The sequence below is a fragment of the Mytilus californianus genome, unplaced genomic scaffold, assembly GCF_021869535.1.
Source record: "Mytilus californianus isolate M0D057914Y unplaced genomic scaffold, xbMytCali1.0.p SCAF_1, whole genome shotgun sequence".
In the NCBI taxonomy this organism is placed as follows: domain Eukaryota; kingdom Metazoa; phylum Mollusca; class Bivalvia; order Mytilida; family Mytilidae; genus Mytilus; species Mytilus californianus.
Genome location: NW_026262581.1, coordinates 66,341,432 through 66,362,064, shown reverse-complemented (window position 1 = coordinate 66,362,064; position 20,633 = coordinate 66,341,432). Strand labels below are relative to the sequence as shown.

At 32.5% G+C, this 20,633-nt stretch overlaps 1 protein-coding gene across 4 annotated transcripts in view; it reads left to right on the top strand.

Annotated features, from left to right (window-relative positions):
• Nucleotides 1-4,967: 4,967 nt before the first annotated feature.
• The window catches only part of LOC127722919 (TM2 domain-containing protein DDB_G0277895-like), a 122,398-nt gene continuing 106,732 nt past the window's right edge, over nt 4,968-20,633 (top strand). Inside the window, exons 1-4 of one of the 4 annotated variants that reach the window (XM_052229358.1) lie at nt 4,968-5,093; nt 17,676-17,763; nt 18,387-18,553; nt 19,456-20,007. In XM_052229358.1, the coding sequence (XP_052085318.1) occupies nt 5,039-5,093; nt 17,676-17,763; nt 18,387-18,553; nt 19,456-19,583 (438 nt within the window). In that variant the 5' untranslated portion in view covers nt 4,968-5,038 and the 3' untranslated portion in view covers nt 19,584-20,007. Of the gene's footprint in view, nt 5,094-13,689; nt 13,869-17,675; nt 17,764-18,386; nt 18,554-19,455; nt 20,008-20,633 lie in introns of those variants that run through there. The other 3 variants (XM_052229357.1, XM_052229359.1, XR_007991766.1) reach the window with 3 other exon arrangements.

The following is a 20,633-nucleotide window of genomic DNA, read 5'->3' as shown; positions in this document are numbered from 1 at the left end:
TGTTTAATTATACATAACTTCCCAAAAATACATCGATAGCAGTTTAAGTCTCAAATAATTGGTAAACTATGTATTTCAATGAATCGATCTATCGACCTAATAAAAATGCATATTTCCATCCCGGCAGTCACTCGGAACGAGGCTGTTACTTCACTAGATACAATCAGTCATATTGACAGTAGAGAATAGAGCAATTTTTACGATTATTGACCAACAAAATGCATGACAGTAATACATGTAATTAATGACTCTGTGTGATATCGATGGATCCAACAAAAGAATTAGAAGAATATTGAAATGATATTTTCCGTTTTTCGAATGACCCTCAGATTGAGAAGGCGTTAAGATGAGATTTTGTTCCAACCCAAAACCACAATTTGTTCCGCCCACTTTTCCAAGGAATCCAGAGTTGGGGTTTCTTGGATGTCATACCATGCGGTCATAATAGGCCACAGGTATGTGGTACAGGTGATTTGCAATTTTATGTCTCGTTTGCAGTTGCTGCAGGTGTCATGGCACATGCGGGTATTGGTAAGACATAGTTATTACGGAATATTACTTCATATATTGTGTGCATCCTTGATGTAGGTTTTGACGAGGTCACAGGTGAGATAGTATATCATTGTAACAGTAATACAGGTATAACTAGATAATGTTTAATAAACACCTGTAGAATGACCATACGATACCCTATACACCATCGATTAAAAACCCCTACCAGTTCTGATAAATAATACATCACCTGTCTACAGATCTCATTCATTATTTGCTAATGCTTTTTTACATTGACGTCTTGAAAAAGAAAACATAATGTTCCTTTATGCATGCACATATATAATTTCATAAGGAATTGCTAGGCATGAAGCCTGATAAATCAATTGAAAAGGTAAACAAAAACTGGCGTATGAGCCTAGATGCAATGGGGCTATCTCTCCCTTCCTTACTTTTAAAAGTGACCGCGCAAAACTTATATTTTGCCACACATCCCTTTTTTTGACATGTTTTTAAAATTAAAAATGCATTCATGAAACCTACTAATTTCTAGGCTAAAGACCACCAAGAAAAGCTTTTAGTTGCTTGTCACTATCATTAACCCCCCCCCCCCCAAAAAAAAAAAAAAAACAAAAAACAAAAAAAAAACAGGAAAAAACAAAACATACACTTATCATGTTTATCAAAAGCATTAAAAAAAGTAAAATAGGAAATGCTAGAATCATATCTTTATTGAACATCGAATATAATTACATGTACTGACAGCAAGATACCACCTACTTTTAGTTGGATTTGGTACATATATTTTACAATACAAATAAAAGATACGATATGTCCAGTTGGTATAGAGTTAGATGATGAAATCCATTTTTTGTAAATGGATACTAAATAATAAATGAAGAAAGTGTCGTTTGAACCAATTATTTTGTATAACCGTACAACCTTCAACTATAAGAAAACCCATACCGTATAGTTGGCTTTAAAACACCCAAACAAAGAAAATGTGAAAATACTCAAACGAGAAACGTTAGGCTTAATTTGGAACGACATAATTTCCGATAAATGAATATGACAGATATGAACAAACGACAGACTCCTGACTTTGGACAGGCAAATACAGAATGTGGTGAGGTCAAAAATGTTTATAAGCGCTCAACCCCCCCTAATGTTGGACAGTAGTGTAACGGTAAATGGAAAAAAAAGTTACAGAAAAAAAAGGTCACAGGAAAAAAAAGCACAAATTTGGTAGGAAAAAAGTCACAAATCTGATGAGAAATAGTGTCTTCTTTGTACAAATGTTAATTATTATTTTATTTCTTTCTCTTCTTTTAAAGTTATACGGAACTCTTAAAGGTAAATAAATGACTCATTATTAACAAAAAAAAAAGGATTTAAGTGTTATAATCTGTCCATATAGAAGACAATTTACAGAAAATTGTAAATAGTTAATTGAAGCCAACAAGATAATAACCGTATGCTAAATCGTTTTAAAATCTTGACATTTGCATAGACAACATTTTCTTTATAATCTAGGAAAAGTTATTAATTACATAAACACAAACATTAATAAAATACCACACTCTTGTATTTTACCATTAAAAATGAAATGTTCTAAAACACTATACAGTTGATATTAGCAACATACAATTTCAAATTGGTTTTCCTGTGACAGTCATATAATACACTTATATATTTCTGCCTACATCTTGATAAAAATCCATTTTAAAAGTATGTTTACTAAAAAAATTTGATATATATAGTAAATTTACTATTTGTTTTAATATTGTGACTTTATTTCCTGTTACTTTTTTACCTTTGACTCTAATTCGTGATTTTGTTCCGTGATTTTTTTCCTGCGACTTTTCCCTACATTCGGTGTAACAGCACAACATACGAACACACTGTAAAAATCAGTTGGCATTGTCTTAACTCGTTGATCGGTACGAGGTACAAAACCACTAAATAGCCAAAAAGCACCGAAATAAGAGTCAATTGCAACTAATAAATAAATCATGTTCTCCTAGACTGAAGCATATTACATTACGTCTCTTTGACGAATTCCCCGTTTCCATTCTCAATTGTACATGTATACATTTTTTATGCTAGGTCCCGTTTGAAAATTCAACATTAAAAAAATAGACCTTTATACAAAGAAATGTGTTTGGGATACATCAAAAAGAGAATCATTTGTTACAAATATTTTCTATTTTCAATTGTACATGTATACATTTTCCATGCTAGGCCCCGTTTAGAAATTCAACACTTAAAAATAGACCTTTAAATAAAGAAATGTGTTTGGGATACATAAAAAAGAGAATCATTTGTTACAAATATTTTACTCGTGCATTTTTCTTGAAGTATTAAACACATTAAATGCTAAAAATTATTTGGGAGAGAGGGGTTGAAATTTGTGGAAATTTGTGAATATAATTATACTTTGCCTATAATTTTGAGTCCGATTTATAGGGGTCTATATATAATGGCATACTTAAAAAAATGTAGTATGGGTATATTATTTATTTCAAAATAAGATATTTTTCTTTGATTTTTACACGTAAATTGAATAACTCGTGACTAAATTACACTACAGGTGCCTCATTAATTTTCACCTGGGGGAAAAAAGTAATAAAATTATTATTTAAAGACCCCTTAATGCAATACAAAACTCTCCTATCTATTTAAATTTGAGACAAAAATCTTCCAAATACACAAAATAGAAATTCCGATATGTCCAAATGCAACATATTTTTGGGTTTCCTAAAGCAGAAAGCGCCTTAAAAAAATTATTCATTCTACGAACCTATATATATGGTAACCCGCCGATCGGTATTGACTGAAAAATCGTCGATGTTCGACTCTTCACACGAAAAACTAATGTCCTTTTCACAGTCAATTGCTCAAATTGATGCGGTCATTTGTTTGCCAGTAATCGTTAAAACTACTGTCAATACCGTCTATCGTGTAATTGTGCAGAAAAATGATAGACATCATCCAGTTTGAGACATTTTCTCAGCTTGCAACCAATGACGTAAGCACGATCACGTCACCGTGATTTTATTACAAATCATTGAATATGACAAGTGATGGATTCTTTGACACAAAACATGCCGATTGATAAGGTTTTGACAGGCAACATTGTACGAAACCTATTTAAAGACTAATACTTATTGATTTATTAAAAAAAAAAAAAAAACAGTTTCACTTCTCCTTAAATGTTTTTAGATGAGTCCACTCAGTTAAGGAAGTTCAAGTGAATAATGTGAATCATGGTTGCATTTTGTTCTACAATAACTGAGCAATATTTTGAGTTTTGGACAAATAAACTGATTTATAATAACTTACTACTAATACTATTACTAAGATTACGGTGACTCTAAATCGTGGTTATTGAGGGAGTGGCCATTTTATCTTCGAGGGGAGGAGGAAAATGGAATTGATTTTATGTACTGGTAATAACTGGAAAAACAGCATTGCCAATGACAGTATGAACATGAGTATCCTGTTCTACAAAATGCAGGACGATGCAGGATTTACTTGCAAACTAAAGTGTTAATTAGTTTTTTGCGCTAACAGCTGTAAAATAACTGTTCCCTCGGTATAAAATTCTCCTGCATCCACCTCACTCACATGCACCCTAAAATAAAATCGTCGCTTAATATGAAAATAAGGAGATATGACATGATTGCCTATGAGACAACTATCCACCAAAGTTCAAATGAAGGATATATAAACATTTTTTTTTAAATAAGCAGTATTTGAGTTTTGGATATATAAAATGGTATATAGCTTAACTTATAATATTTGTATAATCCTTTTCATTCAATAAATATATTTTCCTTAAATATTCATTATAACATTCAGGTTTTGAATATCTAGTTTTATGTACACTTAACCCACAAAAGTCCTACATAACTACTGGTATCTACTGCATAAAGCTACACTTGATTTAATTAAACTACATGTAAACATTGATTTATTGAAGTACTTGTGCAGCCCTTCGATAGCTCATGTGAAGGCGTTGGCACTTTGCACATACCAATTTTTTTTCTAAGTAGTTCAAGTAAAAAAATGGTCTTTACAAAGAATGATTAGTTGTTTTACTGAGTATATCATCTTAACACAGAACACTTTTTTGAAATAATGCACTCTTGATTGTGTTCGTAATGTTTTTAATTGTGTGATGCTATAAAGTATTTAGTGAGATGATTCTCCTTACTTTTATTTTTGTGACAAATTGCTGCTAGAACCGGCACTGCCCTGTCAATTGCAGACAGTACCTTGTATAGCATCAATAGTCAATATTAATATTAAAGATTCAATTGAGGAAGTCCGTCACTGCATGTTATACTTATACTGTTCTTTTTTTCAAATTGTAAAGCATATAGCAAAACAAGGAATAACCAACCTTTACAATACATGATAGTATCTGAATAACTGTTTAATGAATGACGATACTATATATTTAAACTGCAAAGGCTATTGTTCATACCACTATCTGGTACAATAACATTTTTATATCATTTAAAAGTCACTTGACAAAATAAGTATGGATCTTGTACATCGTATTTTGTACTCTGCTTTTCTGAATTTAACGATAAGCGGTAAGTTTTGATAAGCTCTTACTTCGAATATTTTACCAATTAGCTTTTAGTGGAATTATCAGAACCAGAATACAGCACGATAGAGATTGATTAAAAATGGATTGAATATAAGGTTAAACCTACTTTTGTTGCGATTTTATGTATACGATTTATTTTTTATCTGTTAAATGAGTTTTGATATAATTATCAATATTTTCACATGCAGTTCCACATGTACGATGTGTAAATAATTATTCATGTGAAGAACGTATGCTAAATACTAAAACAACTCTCTATAGGTTTATACGTCCGAAGCGCTTTTCTGGATTTTCCATTATCAGGAACCCTCAAAGCCGAATACCTGAAAGCTTAGGATGTATATGAAACTAACAGTTGAAGAGTTTTATGACCAAAAAGGATCCAAAAATAAAAGTTAAATCCATTTGAGGTTAATCTTAGGTTTTTAATAATTTTTCAATTTATAAACAGACGATTTATGAAAAAATTGTTATAATTCATGTCAATACAGAAGTACTGACTACTGAGCTGATAGCTCCATCTATTGAGGTCTGATAGTCAACCTGCAGCGCTATCGACCTAGCTCTGTAAAATATGAAGACAACACTTTATAAATTTCATGCGTCCGAATCGCTTTTCCGGATTAAATTTGATCGGGAACGTTCAAAGCCGAATATTTTAAAGCCAAGGATGTATAAGAACCGAAACAGTCCAAGAGCTATATGATCAAAACAGAACCTACAAATGAAAGCCAAATCCATCTAAGTTTAATTTTGCTTAAGGGGGTTGTAACCTCAGTTTTTAATATTTTTTCTTATGTATAAACGGACAACTTAGGAAAAGACACAGATGGACGCCTTCAGACTACAATCTATGACAAACGGGAAGATTTCAACTTTCCAATTATCAATTTCCCATTTTTCAGCAGTAACATACCCTCTGCCCAATCGTATGGTGTTTACATATCTCAATTGATACGTTATGCTCGTGCATGTTCACACTATACGGAATTCATATACAGGAGTGTGCTCCTTACGCAGAAACTGCTCCAACAGAGTTATGAGGAGGAAAGATTAAAAATTACACTCCGTAAATTTTATGGACACAATCACGATTTGGTTGATCTATACGATGTGTCTGTGTCTAAACTAACTAACGATATTTTTACCACGTCTTAGATTGTGGTTTACAATCTATGTCATCTGGTCTGCTTAGTACCGAACGTTAACTATTCCCGAATATGACTGTTTTGCCGAGTGTGAATTCGCATTGCTATACAACGTGTCTCGGTATTCATATATTCAACATTCATGTATTTAGTTATGATGTTTCTTTTGTAAGTCCGATTAGATATTTTGTTATGTCTTATGTTCGCTGTTGGAGACGACGTGGTTCGGTATTTATATATCCCGCTTTCGGGCACTTGGTTGTTACTTTCTTATACGTATGGGTCCGTTGGGTCATTTGGTGCTGAGATGTTGTCTGTTTATTTCGTTTGTGGTTTGAATTCTGTATTTTTGGTACATTTCACATATGTTTTATTTGTCAGTATAGTCGAGTTACTCGTGGTTCGTCTACTGGGTTTTTGTTTTATGTTGTTTGTTTTCATGTGTGTTTACTGTTTGGTCTTACATGATCTTACCTTATATTACAGTTATTTTATTTTTATTTTCTATATGCATGTAAAAGTTAAGATAAAAAATCAGCTACTTCATTTATATGATTTTAAGTTTAAAGCAACTATATTCACGGATTTTTTTTTTTATTTAGAAGAAAAACCGACATGGTTAGAAAATACAAATAATAACACCGTTACAAACACAATTCCATTTTAATATTCTTGTCATGGTTAGAAAATACATAAAATAACACCATTACAAACTCAATCCCAATTTAATATTCTTGTACGTGTCTGTTATAAAACAAATCTATTTGATTCTTCGATTTTTACCTGTGATAATATAAAGGTCACAAAAAATACGTCACCTTTTGTGACGTTGATCCATTCATGTGACGCGCAGTTTATATTTCGTTTTTAGGTGTCCTGGTGTGCTGTCGTAAATTCATAGGAAGTGTCCGTTGTTATTCGGCGGTTTGCATGTTGTAATGCACAATTATATTATTTATTTATGTATTTCTGTGTTCTTGCATTTGTTTGTGCTGTATTCCTGTCACGTAGTGTTGTTAATTTAGCGGTATTTTTAACATTGCCATATAAGCGGGAGGTTTGGATAGCCATAAAACCAGGTTCAACCCACCATTTTTTCTTAAAATGTCCTGTACCATATCAGGAATATGGCAGTTGTTATCAGACAGTCCATTTCTATGTATGTTGGCGTTTGATTTTGTTGTAGTTCAGTGTTTCTGTTGTTCCGTTGTTTTCCTTTTATAGATGATGTGTTTCCCTCGGTTTTAGTTTGTTACCCGGATTTGTTTTTGCTTAATCGAGTTGTAACTATTGAACAGGGTATACTACTGTTGCCTTTATTTTAAAAGTCAAAACTGCTTTTGGCTATACCTGTCGGGGCTAACTCAACTATCGTTATACAGAAAGAACACAACCATACAGTTTAACGTTTACTTCATATCTATTCGAGCTGCTAAGGCTAAGTCCCGCATTCACGTCAACCCTAGATACAATTGGTAAAACGCGACGTCTTAACTCCCGCGGTATTCTCAACATTCTCCGGGCCGCTAAAAGTAAATATCAAATTAAATTACAATAAAGTAAAATTGAATTCAAATTACTGTCTCTCAAATTCAAAACTTTAACTAAATAACTTTAGCACAGTCACTAACTTCCAAATTAGTTATCTTCATATTAAATCACAATGAGTCTATCTCGTATTCACAAATCACAGTATGTCTATATTTTCCGTGCACCTGTTCCTTCTTTCAATGAAATAGTATCATATTATAGGATTTTGAAAGTAAGTCAATAAATCAAACATTTTCGTAACAGTCCATAATAAGTCACAACAGTTCATTAGATACGTATCATTCAGTCCATCTTTTAATATTTTCCCTGTCGGTTCTGCTTCCTCATCTCTCTCGATAAATCCGCGACGTGTCTGTTCCTTTATAATTTCTTTTAAGCCAAATTCCTCTGATTTATTCGAAACCAGTACGTTCAAGATGTTGGATGTCGTAGACGAACGTACCCTTCCTGGTTGTAAAGGTCCTGATAGTAAGTATCCAAGCTTTGACTTAACCGCGATCGGTCCGTCTCCTCTTATTACTTCGTCTTCGATAAAGTTCCAATAGTAGTCGGCACCAATAAGTAACGATATCTCAAAAGAATCGTCCTGAGTAACTGGATGAGCGAGTCGTAATCCTTTGAGATAATCCATATTTCGGTTTACGTACCGCATATGATTATGTATTGGAACTGCTATAGTAGGAACAATAAGAACTTCAATAGGAAATTTACGACTATTTTCGGTTTCGACAAATACAGTGGTTTTGCGTAGTTCTCTCGTGCTTGTGTTGTCCTTTCCAAATGCCGATAGGCGTACAACTTCAGCTCCTTCAGTTTTCAAATTCAATTTCTTCGCTAGATCATCTGTTAAAAAAGATCTTTGTGCACCCTCATCAAATAAAACATTCGTATCCATACATATATTACCTGACCATACAAAACTTTAGTATCTTCCTCGTTTTCAGTGTCATTTATAAGATTGACAGGTGTAGATTGAATCTGTTTATTTGTATTGCTTGTAATGAATGCTAAACCTTCGCTGTTAACATTGTTACTTGCACTACATAGGCTGGAATGATGTCTCTGGTTGCAGTGTCGACACGTTCGTTTCGATTGACACTCATTAGCATGATGATTACTTAAACAATTAAAGCATAAATTATCACGATTTACAATAGACATGCGAGCTTTATGATTACTTACATTGGTACAGTGTGCTGGTGCATGTATCTCTTTACAAAAAAACACATGGTCTTTCAGTAATATTCCGGGGTTGGCTCTTCGCGTTGTGTGATGTGTTTTCTCGCGGTGATTCTGTTCCTGTATGAAATGTACATGTAGATGACGTTGCGAACTGACGGTCTAAAGACACGAGATATGTACCTGTATTTTGTCCTGCCTCCATGATTTGACTTTCATTCAATATGCTCCTTCTCAGATCTTTCAAATTCCAACTGGACGGTCCGTGTTCTCTCGCTAAGTGTTGTCTGATTTCACTGGGTAAGTTTCTCATGATAATCGGTACCAGTAAAGTTCCATATGACGTCTCAGGTTGTCAGAGCGAATCTAAACCTCTTACGTAGGCTTCACATTGGTCATAAAATAGTCTTAAGCTTGACAAGGTGTATCGTGGTTGGGCAATATCTAAAAGTGCCTGTAAGTAGGCTTTCGTAATTCGGTGTGTTTGCCCAAACCGTTCCTTTAGTACATTTATAGCCTCCATATAATTTTCGTTTGTAAGCGCAAATCCTGTAATCGGATTCAATGCCTCGCTTTCAAGTTACGATTTTAGATAATTAGATTTCTCAATGTTTGTCAAATTAGGATTGAAATGTACAGCAGATTCGTACGAGTCCCAAAACGTTTGCCAATCTAAAATGTTGCAATTAAACTTCGGTAGTGATAACTTGGGTAAACGAAGGTTACTAGTACTAGCTATATTTTGTGGAGCAATATGACCTGTATCAGAGCCATTGTAGCTTGTCTGTGGTTGAGCGGCGGATGAAGCATAGAATGGTGTTGCTTTTTGAAAGTTATCAACATTTGCCGGGCGGAAAGGAGGGCTTTCTACATTGAGAACTTGATATGAAGATTCTGTTACATTGGAACTTGGTGTACGGTTATGACTAATTTGAATGAAATTACGAAAATGTCTAAGTTTAGTGTCTAAATTATTTGAATACTCATCTGTATCTACTATTTCACTTTCAACGTTGTCTGAATCCGTTGCTTCCAATATCTGTTCGTTCAGTTTTTCCAACAATGTCTTCTTTTGCGTAAGATTATCGTATGTTGCAAGTAGTTCATCTCTGTCGAAGTCCGTGTTTTCCTTCGCCTCCTCGAATTTTCGGAAAAGTTTCGTCACTGCACTTCTATTTCCATTTCTTATATTCTTTAACTTCTCCATCTTCGATGTAATCCTGGTCACAGCACCATAAATGTCGGGGCTAACTCAACTATCGTTATACAGAAAGAACACAACCATACAGTTTAACGTTTACTTCATATCTATTCGAGCTGCTAAGGCTACGTCCCGCATTCACGTCAACCCTAGATACAATTGGTAAAACGCGACGTCTTACCTCCCGCGGTATTCCCAACAATACCAAACAACCTATAATTGAACATACATTCAGTGAAGAAAAAACCATAATTCTTTTATAGATATAAATATTTAATTTGGAAATTTCGTTATACTTGTAGAAATCTTATAGAAGTTGAGAAATTACATCCTAATGTTTACGGCCATAGTGTTTGTATAGTTTGTTAGTTATATTCAATCCATACAAAGTTGATATTCTTTTGAATAGTCTCATTGTTAAAATTTATAAATTTAACAATGTAGTCAGATCAATGAATAGTGTCTCCATCGGTAATAACATTGATTGTTTTGTTAAAGAGGCATTAGCTGTCAAATTCATGTTGACCGATTCGACTCATATTATCCCATGTTTTAAACCATATCAAAATGCTATTCAAATTACAAAAAGTTCTAAAGAAACAAATTATAATGCATGGACAATATATTTATATCATAATGGACGCCATCAAATAACCACCGTGAAGAACTCCGAAGAATTCCGTAGGTCATATGACCTGATGTAAACAAAAATATAAATTTAATATTAGGACAGCACATGCAATCGTATTATAAGGATTTTTCTAGGTCTGTTTAATTTCAAGTCATAGACTAAAAAAAAATGTTAATCATCGTTTTACCTGTATTTGAACTGTTTATGCGTGTACAGAATCAGTCAACAAACGGCATCTTCCGGGTGGCTGCCTTGTTTAGCTTTTGTTTGCATTCTTTTCTTTTTTAAAACTAAACCTGATTAGCAGATGCGTAGCCCATCCAAGTTAAGGGTTAAATCGAAGTTCGCTTAAATACGGAATCAAATGAGTTGAATTATTGACTTGCAAGGCAATAATACACCATCGATGTCTTTGAGCTTTTTTTGAGAAAATTGAACCAAAACTGACTGCTAATAGCGAACTATTATTTCACAATTCCGCTTTTATAACTGTTTGAAACAAAAACAATCATATCTTGATTTTTTAAAATTAGTAGCTAATGTCCTTATAATATTAACTAATCATGCATTATTATCAATTATTGTCCTTAGTCCTGTCGATGCTTATATTTTGGCATTGGAAATGATTGTCATGCTTTTTCAGACTTTTTATGACAATATTACATTAAACTCATCGGAGGTCAACTGATTGACATTTTAGTTTGAGAAACCGTGGTTTACTTATTATTTGAATTTAGGTTTGAAATAGCTGTCGGTAACTGCAGGTTCTCTTATGTCGGTTTCCTTTAGGTTTTTTTTCCGCGCGTCTGGATAACAAAATTATAAGCCTGGTATCTATGATGAGTTAAACAATTTTTTTATGTTATACTGTCATACCCCTGTCAAATGTAAAAATTAAGATTTGGGCGGTAACAAACATGATAAAATCCGCCACATTCTTTATGTGCTTGTCCTAAGCCAGAAACCTGTGTCCAATGTTTTCGTTGGTTACTGTCTGCCAGATTTGTTGTAGTATATTCAGGCCGTTGGTTTAAACTTAATCAAGAACGCTCAAACCCGAACATTTGAAAGCCAAGGATGTGTGAATACCGAAAGACCGGAGAAAATATCAAACTCCTACAATTTAATAATTCACCTTTTTAATAATTTTCGTCCAGAATTTTCTTATCATGTCCGCCAGACTTCTTCAAGAACACATCTAAATGCTAATTAGAATACCCTCACCCGGCCTCAAACAAAATCTTCCTCGGTTAACCTTTTTCCATATACTGAAAACTTTTGCTTTCGAATCATAAAAAAAAGAGACGGAATATGCCAAAGGAATTTTCAAATTCAAAAGTGAAAGACAAGCTGGCAACGTCATGACAATAAAGACGAAAAGATATTTAATTTAATTTTGATTTAAAACAGTTTTGCTTGATGTTGCCAGGAGAACAGACTGCCTCCAATAATCTTATGTATATGACGTTGTGCGTTAACACTGCTTTCAGTGATCAGCTATAACTTTGCGACTATTTTTTATTGGTTGAAAAATTCGGAATAAACAGTAAAAACTTCAAACCTCGAGTATGACAAATGCTAATACTTGTTAATTAAGATCAGAATCACACAGATTTTACCACCACGGAGTTTTAACCAACAAAATCAAGGAGTTGTTTTTGTAATATTAACGATACCAATTTTTATTGCAACAGATGCACACATCGACAATTAATGTCTCTTCAGTGGTGCTCACGGCCAAAATATTTGACAGTCCAAAACCAAATACGGACGTTGAAGTGCTGACAAAACTCAAAAGGTCCAAAAATGAAGCCAACCCTCGCCAATAAATCATTTTTTATTTGTTTTGTTTTGGAAGTCATTAAGGAAAATAATGTAGAAAAGATTATCCATTTTTTTCCTTTGAGACGAAATTAGAGCACATAAAATTACATTTAAGGAAAGTATCACAGTTAACCCGAAAATAAAATTGAAAAGTGATTACGGGAGAACATGGCATATGTCCTATTTTTAGTAAACTATGGATAAAAAAGATAATAAGAGAAATCATACAAAATGCACAAGTCATCACAGCGTACAATAACGCTCCGTTAAAATATTAAATGTGAAAATCATGAGTGTTTCGAACTTAAGACAGTGTTCATCTAAAATGCCATTAATGGAATACGGATCTCGAGCTCTCTGTTTAACATGCGTTACCAATTGCAATTGCAGATGAAAGCAAATTGATAAACAAATAAAAGGAATAGATAGATAGAAAAAAATAATGTAACAATAACAAAGAAAAATGTTAAAAAAATATATTTCATTTTAAATGGACAAGGAACGAGAACGTACATCGCAAACATTCTTTAAAGTAGCAAAGTATTAATCGCCATCTTTAACGTATATGTTAATTTTTATCACACGAGTCCAGGTACTCTCGTTTCAGATAAAATTTGAAATCTAACTCTGGCAATATAATGTGAGATAAACGTAATGTTCGTAAGCCTGACACATCGCGAAATCAATTGAATAAAATGCCTCCGTTTGTCGGAGTGATGGCATTGGTTTGAGCAGTGCACCGAGATTTGTTTTCCTTACTAGTATTTGAAAACTTCATGTTTCAACATTAGTCCAAGTTATTAGCAGAATTTTAGCATTCTTTCAAAAGTAAAATAATAATGCGATTTTTTGCATTCTATTAAAAAGTAAAATTGACAATATCTTGAAAATTGCATAAATTGCTTAAAAGTTATTTGTGAAATATTTGGCAAAGCAAGTATAATAAAGGGTATTCATTCACTTAAACATATTATATTTCTATTGTGATTGTTTATAGACTGTTACGCATATAGAAAATTAAAGTTCAATAAACATTTTGTAATATTTGTTATTATCTATACTCAGTTATTTTAAATTACTTGATAACACTACATAAACTATTATTTATATCTAGAAGTTAAATGCAATTTAGATTTGGTCTACTTCAAAAGTAAAAGAGGAAAATAATCATGGAGCTTCTACGCCGTATTTTGTACTCTACTCTTCTGAATTCTATATTCAGCGGTAAGTGCTAAGTAGCTGTTGCACCGAAAAATCAATTACCTTTTACTAGTAATTTATAACATAAACAAAAAATATATAAGAAAAAGTAATATCACAAAAATACTGAACTCCGAGGAAAATTCAAAAAGGAAAGTCCCTAATCAAATGGCAAAATCAAAAGCTCAAACACATCAAACGAATGGATAACAACTGTCATATTCCTGACTTGGTACAGGATGAGTATGCGTTAGGGACCGGTCATTATTTATCTTCAGGGGGGGGGGGGGGGGGGGCGACAAAATGTAAATTTGAAATGATAAAAAATGATTGACCTCTCCCCTTTTCAAAATGTGTTAAAAAAATTTAACCCCCACTCTTGCAACTACATAAAAACTTTTGGTCCCCCCTCTTTTTTCTGATTATAATTGAAGGGTTTCAAATGATTCAATTATTATATGTTGCTAATATTCCTAGTAAGGTATTTTAATACACATACACAGAGAATACATTGAGGACAACATACGATAGAAGAATACACTGATGTAACTTCACAGTCTTTAACAAGCCAAATGCCCATTGTTTGAAGAAAGAGTGTCAAGAATTTTTGCCATAAACACAAATGCAATGTACTATAATATCAACAATTAGTTTATATTTAAATATTATCATAAAACAATAAAACCATAATAATCTCAAATCAGCACTTTGATTGCTATTTCAAATCACAAATTTTGTATTTTTTTACTGAAAATACCCTTTTATATAATAAAATTGCTCTATATTAAAAAAAAAAAAAATCACGAGACAGTATATCATATGTGAGAAGTGCAAATCTTATAAAGTTAAACAAAATATTCATTTATTGTGAAGATCCCATCACCAAAATTTTTTTTCCAAAACAATTAAATGAATACAGTATCTTAGACTAAAAGTATTTTCAAAATGTCAAAATTTCCAATATATTATATATAAATCAGATTTTAAAAAGTGGCATATATAGCTCTGTATTCTTCCAATGATATGCATCATCTCGTCAAACTCAAAACTAATTGGAGTTTAAGTTGGCTACTAGTATTTAATAATGATTTTGTCATTTACAGTTTTAAAGAGTAAAATTTTTAACTTTGTTTTGGTATATGAGCATTACTTTTTATTGTATTCATACCCCGGGAGGTTACTTCCTATATTTTTAGTAGTACGAGTGTGCCGCAAAACAGGGTCCCTTTTTCATGCCCTGCAGGATAGAACAGGGTCCCCTTTTTATGTCCTGCTGGTTACAACAGGGTTGCTTTTTCATGCATTGCTGGTGAGAACAGGGTCTTTTTTTAAACAAATTATTTGACTAGAACAGGATGGCTTATTTAACTGTTTAAGATACAGTCTAGAACCCGGGTCTAGAACAGCATCTATTTTATACGGTCTAGAACAAGGTATACATTTTCTGAGCATGTCTAGAACAGAGTATACATTTTCTGAGCGTGTCTAGAACAGGGTATGTTTTTCAATATTTCTGTTTAGAACAGGGTATGGTTTTATATGTTTTCTGTTTAGAACAGGTATGATTTTCAATGTTTTCTGATTAGAACAGGGTATGATTTGGCAAGTGCTGTCGGCACAGTTATACCCGAAAGGATAGTCAGTAACACCCCTGGGATTCATACAGAATGTCAGGATGTCTTTTTTCAAATTAGAGATATTAAAATGAAGCTTTTCCTGGCCTTTAAATAATTTCTTTTATTATAAATGATTCATTTCTACATTGTCGCTCTCCACTCAGACAGAAGACAGAACCAGAGGGTCTTCAACAATGAACAAACCATTCATATATTTATTTATAGTGGAAATCTATATGAGGTATATTCAAGATATGGAATAAAAATAAAAATAAAATGCTTTGAAAATGTCTTTATAGAATATTTTTTTGTACACATAAAACAACAGTTTGTAAAATATATGAGTTCATCTTGAAAAATAAAAATGGTGTCACCTTCAAAAAGCAAAGTCTACTTTTGCTGTGTTGAAGCCAGGATTATGAAACCAATTTTATAGTCTCTATTCCTAGTTTCTTAGTTCTATAACATCATGGCTAAGAAAAACATAAGAAAAGTGATTTGTTTTGCACATTTAGTGGTAATATTCATTAGTCACTTGACAATAAAATTAGTCAAGGAGTAAAGTGACTAGCTCTAGGTAGATCACTGATAGTGACAGTTTCATATTTGTGAAAGAGTCAAACTAGGAGACAAATTAGCTCTGAAGGGCCCAAACAACTATACATGTATAGTCTATGGTCATGGTATATGGCGATAAATGAATCTATGGCCAATAAAATCATGACCCCCCTACTTGATCAACCTGAAAAAGAATGACCCCCTCTATCAGATTCAATTTTTTTCATGACCCCCCCCTACTTTTTTGCTGGCCCCCCTGGAGATAAATAACGACCGGTCCCTAATATAAAACCTTATTTTAATGTCGTACTTTTGTTTTCCTTCTATCGGTCGTGTAAAAATCATTTACTATATTTATTTTAACAGCAGTGTGTCAGAAATTCCACCAGACATATGATTTAATTTTTTTTAGTATATACGCCATATTCATGTAACTTCTTACAGAGGTGTGGTGTAACTTACTCTGAAAAACTTGTGATAGGAAATTCTCTATATATCACATTAATCATGTTAATATTATCTATAGTAAGTCTTGCTCAGCGTTATACTGATTATTGTACTATCTTAGATTGATATTTGTTCTCACTATATAATAAAATTATGTCTGTATATGAGATATGATCCATGTATGTCTAATATGTCGTACATTTAAAATACGCTGTATTTTGAATAAAGTATCATAAATTTAAATATAATGACAAACTCAGTTTCAAATCTAAGACATTATAACATGATTTCATTAAGAAATAAAATCATGTTATTTTCTATTTGAAAAAAAAAGTAGTATAATTTTGATTTCAAAAGTTGCATTGATCGAGTTTTGTATCATGTCCATCAACTATGTTGTTTGCTTAATATCCAGCGGAATACTTCATGCGTATTCAGGACGAAAAGAACTTAAAAAATAAAACAAATAAGTTGGATCTGCAAAATTATGTTGACCGAGACAAAGAGTTGAGTATTCACATTCACTTCTGATCTGTAACTAGTTATTGCATGACTATAATGTAAAAAATAGTTTAAAATTATATCGGGAACAATTCTACCATTTTGTAAGTTGTTCTATTTTTTATGAAACTGTCGCATTATTGGTTGAGGGTAAAGTCAGTTGAAACTAAACACCCAAATAAGGGTCCTGGTAAAATGTGTTTATGTCGAATGGTACTGTTGTATGTGAGGCAAAGACGTTTGAAATGTTAACAGACAAAGGATGGACACTGAGTGATAAAAATTGAGCTGCGATGCGATATTGTTGCAATCATGACAGTTCAATGTTAAAATGAGAATTCACATATCAGACATGTGTAAACAAGATTGTGTGCGTGTTTGTTTGTGTGCACTGATGATTCTTTCCCCATTACTATATCAATACAAAAGAATAACCAAAATAATGAACTCCAAGGCAAATTGAAAAAGGGGAAGTCCATAAAACTAACAAAATCAAAAACTATCAATCAACGGAAAAGTGAAAAAAAACCTGCCATATTCCCTAACATGTGGAACTCAAAAGCTACATAGAATAATATGGCGCTGGATCATGGTTAAAATACTTTTTTTGTATGTAAATAATTCGAATTATGTATAAACAACAATAACAGTTTTGCGCAGAATTCAATATCTGTCAATCTGACATAGATGAAGATTTGATATTTTTCAGTTTTGGAAGTTTATGGTGAATACTGTTACTACGCCCGTTACTCTTATGGTTATGGCTATTACTATGTATGTGATACATCAGCAAGCGGGTATGTAACATTTATTTTTTCTTTGCCTATATAACCCTTTTGATATATTAAATGAAAGTGTTATTCTACAGAAGTTTACTGAATTGTCCTTGTCAATAACATTTATCCGTGGTCGAGATGGAAAATTGTTGAGCAGGTTAATAGTGAATACTGCCATGACTCCATTTGCCGTGTTTATTATTGTGATGACACATCAGGCGGTTGTGAATAATGTTTTTATTATTATTTTGATTTTAAATAAAAAAAAGTTTATCATACAAGAATTTACTAAAGTTCCCCATAATCTTTGAATTAGTAGCATTAATCGTTGTCTGAGTTGCACGATTATAGGGCATGGGGACGGGCGTTTTTCTGAAATGTGTGATCAATGTACATATTTGAACCTCATTTTCTGTACATGTTTTTTTTCATAATGTGAATCCCATGCACTTTTAGGTAGCGCTTCTGATAGAGAGTAACACTATCTTCTGCACATAGTTTCTACGAGACAGTTCTTTTGTTCCTTCGCTTTGGTTATTTTGAGAAAATGATCAGTATAATTTGTTTATATATTTGATTCACATTTTGTTCTTTTATTCATATATGTATTGATATGTATTGATACTCTATATTAACCTTTTCAGTGGTACCATAGCCGGTGCGGTAGTAGGAATTATCATATTTATAGTTATCATTGTTGTTATTATTGCTGTGTGTAAAAACAAAAATAGAACAAGAGTGACAACTATTCACAACACCCCTCACTCTGGCGGAACTACTGTTATCACACAACAGCAACAACAACAACAAGGTAATCTTAATAACAGAGAAGTTATTACTTGGTTTTCGTTAAAATGAAAAAAAAAGGGTTTACTACTGGTTTCGATGCACATTCTTGTCTACAAAAAAAGTTAGAAACATTTGTAGAGATCTTCATGTATGGTTGGTAAGGAAAACATGTTCAGGTTGTTAACATTCGTAATAACTCTAGTATGTAAGCAAAGCCAAAACACAAAACTGAAGGTATAATAGTTTGTTTACGAAAGATAAGATTAATAGTTTCTGTTTGTTTATCATTCTACATATCTTTTTATTTTTTTCTCATCTCGACTATTATTTATTTGTCTCGGCTTCGGGAAATAAATATTTTGTCTCAATTTTAGATAGGGGACGTGTTGCTTGATATTGGGATTTATATTCAGTGTTTTGTGCATTTGAAAAAGTGTATAAATCTTCATTGAATTTTGAAATAACATATTTTTATTTAGTGGCATGATTGACGTCCGCTTTACTTCCAGAGGCAAAGATTACATACATGTTTTGGGCGATTATATAATTATGTTATTGAAAATTGATAACTTTCTCTGTACCGGAGATGCACGCTGGTCATAATTTTTCTTTCATCTGGATCAAGTAAATAAATAACATGCTTGCTGAAATAAAGTTTATTCATAGAAAAACCAAAACACCTACAAATCTTTACTGAAATAATGAAAATGTGAAAATGTAGATGATGTGAAAACTCAATCCCTTTCCAGTGTTTAAGCATCCACTTACAGAGAAAATCTTTTAAAAAAAGTTGTAATGGCCTTTTCTTTCTTAATTTAAGCTTAATTAGCTATGAGACAGCAAGTTTTATAAGGAACGATATAACGTGTGAGTAGTACAAAATCAGTTTACAATGGGTATGACTCAATATTTTTGTCATTTCAGCTCCACCACCAATGATGTATGGTCAGTATCCCCAACCAGGCGGCGTTATGTATAATCAACCACCAGCATATCCTCCACCTCAGGCAAACTATCCACCACCACAAGGAAACTATCCACCGAAATACTAACAGTTTATCAACTATAAGCAAACTATCAACCAAAATACAAACAGTGTTTGAAATTCATACACCACTAGTTCTATATTGTGAATAAACTGATAGTCCTCATATTTTGTTATCTTAGATCCTTAATTTTATTACTTTACTGAGTGAAACATAAATGCCTTGGAAAGAATATATAATAAACGTATTTTGTTCAATAGATAAACTTTTTTCTGTATAAAAACCTGCTGATTTAATAAATTTAAAACAAAAAGTAAAATCATCTTATTTTGATGAAAGCTAAAAGTATCTTTTGATGTATCTATGATGAGTTATTATCATTTTGTTTCCACAATAATGTCCTCTGGAATAAAATTTTGTTTGCAAGATTGTTTTCACAGCTACATGTAAATGTCATTGGAATAAACCTGTCCTAAACAATTTTTAAAAACGCCATTCATGTTCTTATTCTTTTGCTTCACTAGATTTAGCTTTCATTTGTATTGTGTTTGTGTAAATGGATTTAAAAATACAATAAAAAAAAAAAAGGATATGGGGTAAGTATCAATGACACAAAACTAATACATGTTCAGAAAAAAAAGGAAAGAAACAGTGCTTTTATTGGTGTTCTTCATCTCAAAGTGACGGCGAGGCCTTCAACACGGAGCAAAAACTCTCATTTCACTGCAAGTGTAAGACGGCCCCTAGCACCGATTTGAGCGGAATTCTTTGCAAACTGACGATCACGCCACAACGGTGAATGAAGAATATTAATTAGATAAATCTCGCAAAAAAAAATCAAACAATTGCTTTTTTACAACAAAACATCAAAAGCAGAAAAAATAAGCAAAGAGAGTTCAACGATCAAAACAAAGATACATACATCCTCAAAGAAAACTTATAAAAGTTCACGTTGTCTTATATATATATCTTGTATTATAAACAAGTCTGAATTGAATACAACGTTCAAACCTATGATTGCGTTGGATAAAAACCGCAATTTTTAAATAAAACAAATTTCTCGGCCTAATGACAAACGTGCTGCTTAACATATTCCCAACTAGGCTGCTTCATTGA